Source organism: Bison bison, unplaced genomic scaffold, assembly GCF_000754665.1.
Source record: "Bison bison bison isolate TAMUID 2011002044 unplaced genomic scaffold, Bison_UMD1.0 scf7180017864456, whole genome shotgun sequence".
In the NCBI taxonomy this organism is placed as follows: Eukaryota; Metazoa; Chordata; class Mammalia; order Artiodactyla; family Bovidae; genus Bison; species Bison bison.
The window spans coordinates 425,690-433,556 of NW_011495018.1; the positions used below are offsets into that span (position 1 = coordinate 425,690).

At 56.7% G+C, this 7,867-nt stretch overlaps 1 protein-coding gene across 3 annotated transcripts in view; it reads right to left on the reverse strand.

The window, feature by feature from the left end:
• Positions 1-6,514, reverse strand: part of LRRC27 (leucine rich repeat containing 27) — a 24,907-nt gene extending 18,393 nt beyond the window's left edge. For all 3 annotated transcript variants that reach the window (XM_010859139.1, XM_010859140.1, XM_010859141.1), the window contains exons 1-3: positions 6,436-6,514; positions 5,358-5,609; positions 1,382-1,512 (exon numbers count right to left, since the gene is read on the reverse strand). In XM_010859139.1, coding sequence (XP_010857441.1) covers positions 1,382-1,512; positions 5,358-5,546 — 320 coding nt within the window. In that variant the 5' untranslated portion in view covers positions 5,547-5,609; positions 6,436-6,514. The remainder of the gene's footprint in view (positions 1-1,381; positions 1,513-5,357; positions 5,610-6,435) is intronic.
• Between the last annotated feature and the right edge of the window lie 1,353 nt (positions 6,515-7,867).

A 7,867-nucleotide genomic window follows, 5' to 3' on the forward strand; every position in this document is an offset into this window, starting at 1 on the left:
GGTGCCCTGCCCTGGGTGCCCACCCTAGGTGCCCAAGATGCCCGCTGCCAACAGCAGGGACCTGCTTCCTGTGCAGCTGCAGCAGGCCCGGGCGACTCGTGGGGGCCTTTCTCTCCTGTTACACGCAACGCAACACTCACTTCTGTGAAATACTTTTAAAACCAGTTTGCAACTGTCCAGGCGACTGAAGGGCCTTCTGTAGCCCCTGCTCTGCGTTTCATGGGGGCTGCGATGACTCCTATAGGAAGGAGGTCACCCTCGGACCCCCCTCTCCCTCCCACACCCTCCATCCGACCTGAATGCCATTGGCTGTCCCGCGTGGACAGCTGCAGGGCCTCCGGACTGCCGCTCCCTGCAAACCCCTGTGACTTCCTGTCTCTTCCGTGATGAAATTCAAACTAGCAATTGTCCTACAAGCTCAGCGACTCCCTTTCCGGGCACCGCCTGCCGCCTCCCCTCCTCTGCTCTGTCCCCAGGGACAGGCCCACCTCAGCGCCCTTGCAGTCGGTGTCCCCTCTGCCACGGACACACTGACACTGCAGGAGGGTCTGAAGTTCACATCATGAGGTTTCCTAAAGGTCGAGAGCCGCCACAGAAGCACTGGGCCTGGGGCCAAGGCGCCTGAGAGAAGCATGTGCCTCTGGGGGGCTCAGGGGGGCAGGCAGTCTGGCCTTGGTTCTAGAAGGGGGACGCCTGGCATCTTGGTAGCAGGCACTCAGCAGGACAGTGCAGAGCATGCTCCAGGGCTTCCGGTTTTCCCCAGATGGGAAGAGCGTCTCATTGTCTACCGGGAGCCAGTGCAGTCACACACGGGCCCTCGGGAGCGAAGCCGCTGGTCTGCATGCATCAGAAGTATTAGTATTTCTGACGGGAGGCAGAGATGGAACCTGCTTGTGGGGAAAGCTGCGCGCACCATCGGGCAGAGGCACTGTGGTGCCCGCGTGTTCCGAGGCACTAAGTGTCCTAAGTGATAATCATGTACGTGCTTTGGGGCTTCCCTCGCTTAGCTCAGTCGGTAGAGAATCCGCCTGCAATGCAGGAGACCTGGGTTCAATCCCTGGGTCAGGAAGATCCCCTGGAGAAGGGAACAGCCACCCACTCCAGCATTCTTGCCTGGAGACTCCCATGGACAGAGGAGCCTGGCGGGCTGTGGTCCATGGGATTGCAGAGTTGGGCACAGCTCAGCGACTAAACCAAGCATGCCACATGTGCTTTGGTACCTGTAGCCGCCACACCTCTCAATGGCCTTGAAGACCCCACTACACGCTTCTGTTCTAAAGTCGAAATTCATGGGAGGAGTGGGGGAGAGCGAGGCAGCCAAAGACAGGCACTTTTAAGAGACGACGACCTCCTCACCTGGCCAGACAAACACGCTACTCACTTGTGACAGCCAATCCCAGAGGGCAGCGCGGTGATCCTGTTGAATCGCAGGTCCAGCCATGAAAGGTTGGGCAGCAGCTGGAAGAAGTCTTTAGGAATCGTGCACAGGGCATTTCGCTGAAGGTGCAATTGCTTCCGCGGGGGAAAGAAGAATGTTTTGTCAGCCGACTAAATTCTAAAATGTGACATATCCTCGAAACATTTCCACTGGTGATAGCAATCACACACGGCGAGTTAAAAGAAAACCCGAATGTTTCCCCTGAAATCGTTAAACGGGAAACACCCGCAGCAGAGTCGCGGCCTGGGGGCTTCCCTGGTGGTCTGGCGGTTAGGCATCCGCTCTGAACGCAGGGCACGCAGGCTCAGTCCCTGGTGGTGAACACGGCCACACACAGTGAGCCGGTAACGGTCACGTCAGGAAGTCCGACCTCCGCCCGGTGGACCCTTAGGCCTCCACCGTAAGCCAGGCAGGGCAGCACAGCAGGGGAGGAGGAGACACGCGCATGCTGACCGGTGCGCGCCGCGTGCCAGTGAGATGCTGCCGTCAGGGCCGCCGGGTTGAGGACGACCCAGAAACACCCTCTCCCGCTGCTGCTGTGTGCCCTCTCACGCGTGAAAGTCTCCGTTGCTCAGTCGTGTCCGACTCTGCGACCCCATGGACTGCAGCCCACCAGGCTCCTCTGTCCACGGGATTCTCCAGGCAAGGATACTGGAGTGGGCTGTCATTCCCGTCTCCAGGGGATCTTCCTGAGCCACACATATATGCATCTATACATTTCTATTTACCAGGGCAGCAGAGTGGAGAACTTAAGGACACTTTCCCGGGAAACCCGGGAAACTGGCTCCCTGGGTTCAAATCTCAATTTCGAAAAACCCATGAGCTGTGTGCCCTGGAGCAGGTTCCTGAGCCCCCGTGCTCCGGGCCTGGCCTGTGACGGGGCGCACGCCCATGGGGAACGGGGTTGGGGTGGCGCTGTGGCGCCGTTACAGCCCAGGGCACATGGCAGGCGCTCCTCCACCACCAGGGTCTCGGCTCCCAGCTCTGCCACCAACCTCCTTCCAAGTCTGTCAAGCGCACGGCAGATGCTTGAGACACGCTGGCGAGAAACCACAGACATGCTGAAAACACAATCCCGAGTCAGCTCAGACGCGGCTGCATCACTCCCCGCGGCCAGGGGAACGCGTGGTGACCGGACTCCGGTTGTGGACGCCGTCGCTCCGGGCCCTCCCGGCCCACCCCCGGGGCAGCTTTAGGCACTCTGTCTCCCAGGCTCAGCACTGAAGCTGTGGGTCCTTGTCAACACCAGAAGAGGAGACGGCAGAGACACGCCACGCCGGCCCCCGCCTCGGCCCCCGGGGCTGGGCTGAGTGCATCACATGAGCCCACCCTGTCTGCCAGGTTCCATGAGGCCTCATGAGGACGGGGAGGCTAGGGAGGGGTTTGTGTCCCCTGACTGGAGGCTCTGGAGGGTGTTGCTGTGGCTGCAAAACGCACCCGTGACCACCGACGGGCCACAGCTCGGAGTGGTCACCTCACCTGGGGACTTGTTGCCACAGTGATAAGGTTGACACCTCTGTATTCTGAGGGGCACAAATAAAGTCCCTTCATTCCGACTAAAGAAGGCTTCCTCCTTCTTTTACGTGTGAAGGCACCATGAGTTTCTACACTGCTGGGCTCCTCGTTCAGAACTGAGAGCGTTTGCTTCATTAAAGTGGTGTATTATAGGAAGACACAGTACGCCACTCGTGGAGGGCAGCGCTAAGGAAACAGCAAGACCAGTGCTGGCCTGACAGCAAAAGAAGGGTGTGGAACACAACCAGGGTTAGGACAGCAAGCAGCCACTCAGAGTCTAAGCGCACAGCCGCACGTATGGGGTGGCCAAGAAGTCCCTTCATTTCTTTGCATATGATGGTTCTAGTAGCTCTCGTCTTTAACTTCAGTGGAAACAATTTTGTTCCATTGTGACAGCTGTCGTATCAGTATACACTTTTTAAAAAAACTTATCAAAACTGGTGAATTTTTGTGCAGCCTTTAAATACTGAAGATGGAAGAAAAAACAACATTTTCAGCATCTTATTCACTGAGCATGCGCACACAGAAGTTTTATTATTTCGAGAAAAGTAAGAATGAGACTGAAATGCAAAAAAAAGACTTGCGTCATGTATGGAGAAGGTGCTGTGACCGATCAAAAGTGTCAAAAGTGGTTTGTGAAGTTTTATGCTGGAGATTTCTCACTGGACGATGCTCCATGGCTCAGTAGACTACTTGAAGTTGAAAGCCATCAAATTGAGACACTGAGAACAATCAAGCTTACACCACACGGGAGATAGTGCACATACTCAAAATGTTCCAAGCAAGCATTGAAAATCATTTGCACCAGCTGTGATATTTGGGTTCCACTTAAGTTTAGTGAAAAAAACCTTCTGTACCTTATTTCCACATGTGATTCTCTAAACATAACAAAAATGTTCCATTTTTAAAACACCAGGCAAGGAAAAATGGATACTGTACAAAAGTGTGGAACAGAAGAGATCATAAGGCAAGTGAAATGAACCACCACCAACCACACCAAAGGCTGGTCTTCAAGCAAAGGTGAGGTGATGTATGGGGTGGGGTTGGCAGGTCCTCTGAGCTCCTCTGAGCTCCTTCTGGAAAACCACACGATTAGGTCCAACAAGTACTGCTCCCAGTGAGACCAACTGAGGGCAGCACGCCACGAAAAATGTCTGGAATTAGTCAACAGAGAAAAAAACCTCCCATCAGGATAATGCAAGACTGAATGTTTCTTTGGTGACCAGGCAGACACTGTTACAGCTTGGCAGGGAAGTTCTGATTCATCCTCCGGATCCAGCAGACGCTGCACTTCCGGATGTTCACTCGTTTCAGTCTTTACAAAATTCTCTTAATGGAAAAATTTCAATTCCCTGGAAGACTGTAAAAGGCACTCGGAACAGTTCTTTGCTCAAAAAGCTAACAAGCTTTGGGAAGATGGAATTATGAAGTTGCCTGGGAAATGGCAGAAGGTAATGGAACAAAATAACAAATACACAGTTCAATAAAGTTGTTGGTGAAAATGAAAACTGTCTTTTACTTTTACTTAAACATCGAAGAAGCTTTTTGGCCAACCTAATAAAAGCACTGAAAACTGTCAGTCAGCAGGCTAACAGTGCAACACGTGGGTGTGTGTCCTGTGTGGACATCGCTTTATATGCTGATCATTTAATCCTCCTGAAAAACCATGAAGACAAGGTGAGGTTCAAGGAAGCTCCCTGACTACTGGGCAGTGAGAGAACTGCTGACCCTGGACAGTCTCCGTCAAGCTGGGCAGAGGGAACTCTGTTGTAGAACTCGCCGGAGGAGACAGCCCTGCTGGATCTCAAGTAGGCGAGGGCCCGATCCCATGAAGGCACCGGACCCACGATAGAGTCAAGCACTTGACCTGGGCAGGGCTGTGGGGTGAGAAAGTTTTACTGAAGTTTTTAAGGGGAATTGTGGTTTTTGTTTTTTTAGATTTGTTTTTATATGACCATTTTTTAACTCTTTATTGTTTTTGTTACAACACTGCTTCTGTTTTTTGTTTTGGTTTTTTGTCTGAGAGACATGTGGAATCTTAGCTTCCGACCGGGGATCATACCCACACCCCCTGCACTGGAAGGCAAAGGCTTAAGCACTGGACCACAGGGAAGTCTCTCAGGGGTGATGAGTTTTGATTAAGAGACCAAGCGTGTTTTCAGCAACATTTTCCACCCACCACGGGCTTTTCACTTAAGATGTTTCCGAGGAGAGGACATTAGCGTCTGGCTGGTCCCCTGCTGGAATTTCTCATTTTGCAGTGAGCAGCACATGAAACCCCAAGCTAACCCTCTTCCAATCCACCTCGTTCTATAATTTCTAAAAAGAAATCTACAAGTGAGCAAAGTCTTCATTTACATCTACATGGCATGAGTGTAAGAAGCCCGGAGGCTGACCCACTTACTTTGAGGTTGGGGACTTTAAAGATCTCCCCAAAATGGTGAAGACCACTTTGACTCAAGTCTAAAATCGCTGAGGAGGAGAAGATGACCCCCTGGTGAACGTCTCTGGAGGCGGAAGCAGGCTTGCTCCCAGCCTGGCTCTCCCGGTCACCAGCCCCGCAGGGAACAGAGAGGGAACCGTTCCCCTCCATCAGTCCGCCGGGAGGAAGCACTCCTCTGGGGACCACCGCGCATCCTCCTGGGTGAGGAGTCACCTGCAGACAGGGGGCGGGGTGGGGAGACACATCAACAATGAGTACACGGCACAATCACACCTACCGGCGGCTTGGCAGGCCTGCAATGACTGCGCTAGCTTACAAAAACCTGCGCGTCTAATAAACAGCATCATAAAACGGACTTTGATAAAACAAACTGGGCTGCAAGAAGGTTCAGATTAAACTGCTCCGCTCCTCCCTCTGCACCGCGGAGTTCCAGACTTAACTTTTAACACCTGGAAAATGCAGAGGAGGAATGGCTTCTCGAGGGATGAAACCGAATCAGAACGGTTCTAAATCCACAAGCGGGCATCTCCCTCCCCTGAGTGCGGAGGGGGCCCTGAGCTCGCCCTTATTTGCAGGTCTGGGTCCTTCCCATCAGCGTTTCGCTCAGCGGGGGTGTTGCCAGCTCACGGGTCTGCTGTGCGTCTGTCCCTCCATTTCAGGGGCGGGGAGTGCGAGGCCCCCGCCCCCTGGGCCCTTTTCTGTGACTCGGGGGAGCGCAAGCTGCAACCTCCGGAAACCTCTGAACCAGGAGAAAGTCTCAGGACCTCGAGCGGGCGGGGCGGGCCGCGCAGGGGCTGGGAGGCCGCGTCCCCACAGCGCGGGCCGCGCTCTGGACCCCACTTCTCATCACCCGGCGCCCCTAGCCTCTCCCGATGGGTCCCCGCCCGGGCAGGGCGGGCCGCGCGGGGGCACGGAGGCGGCGCTCCGGGCCCCGCAAGCGCGCGGTGCCCCAGAGTCTCCAGTGCGCCCCACCACCCATCACCCGGGGCCCCCAGCCTCTCCCGATGGGTCCCCGTTCCGGCCCACAGCCCGTGCTCACCCGCCCGCCGGGGGCGCGGAGGGCCCAGCGGAACAATGGAGGCGGCGGGCGCACGCGGTCGCCATGGAGACGCCCGGATGTACGGCGGCCGGCGGGCTCCAAACCGCGCGGAGGGCGCTTGGGGTCGGTGCTGCGCCTGCGCGCGGGCGCGGGTCTGGGCGGAAGGATTCCGCCGCTCCCGCCGCCTGCGCCCTGCTCTGCTGGGCGGTCGGTGACACGCACGGAGGTGGAGTGTTCCCGACAATGGGGACAAGGGCGCCGAGGCCCAGAGCGTCCTGCTGCGGGAGGGAAGGGGCCGCGGCGAGCCGCTGATCGCACGCACGAAAAGGCTCGCTTTCCAGGTGGAGCCCCCGGCGTCCAGAGCGTGGACGCCCTCCCTGCTCTTTACCTCCCCGCCTGCAGCAGGCAGACGTCCTTCTTCCTGGGGTCACAGGATGGCGGCCCCGACCGCAGACATCAGCCCGACTCTCAGCTCCCAGGGGGACAAGGGAGCCCCCCGCGCCCTCCCTCCCCCACCTCAGGAACGGTCCCTAAGATCCGCCTGGAATGGCTTCGGACACCTAGACCCGTCACCAGGAGGGAAATGAAGCCCATGAGGGTTTGTCTCGGGGCTGGGCCTCCGCCCCTAAGGTCTGCGCGCCTGGTACCTGTGTCCGCCCGGCGCAGGGCCACCGGGGGTGACGTCATTAAGGGAGCTAACCTCTGCAGTCGCGGGGCTGCTCGGAGGGTCTCTGGAAGCTGCCGCCCCTCTGCCTGACGCTGCAGCCTCAAGTGTGCGGAGCAGGTAGTTAGGAAGGGAAGGTGGAGCCGGAGCGGGGACCAGCGAGCCCAAGCTGGAACTCACGAGGAGGGACGCGAAGCCTGGGTGTCCTGCAGAAGTTGGCACCCATGTCAGGAAACTGCACACACTTCTGGCCCAGGAGCTGGAGAAGCAAAAGGATGACTGGAGAGGCGAATCAGCCGCGCACCGGCCTCCCGCCAGGGACGTGAGCCGGCGGAGGAAGGGCAGTGTGCGGCCGCAGCCGCCCCTGGGCCCCTGCCCTGACGCTCCAAGTGTCAGAACAGGCCAGCTGCTGCCGCGTGCTCCTGGTTGCTGCTGTTCAGTCATTGAGTCATGTCCGACTCATGCCCCGTACTACCTCCCGAATCTCATGCCAAGAGCCAAGTTAGGAAACCTGCTGGAAAAGGAATTCTGGAGTAGTTCAGCCCGGCCTGCTGACCCATCACAGAGCTAGCTCAGCACCCGTCAGACGCGAGGAAAGGGCTGACTGGACGCTGAGCAGGCGACCGAAAGCATCAGTACTAGAGCTGTGAAGAGTTTCACATGGGTTTTAGCAAAAGATGGCTTTGGGTTTCTGCTGTGGTCATAGCAGGCGAGGTCATTCAGACCAACCCTTCCACGAACACCGGAGTGAGGGAAATGTTCCACGTG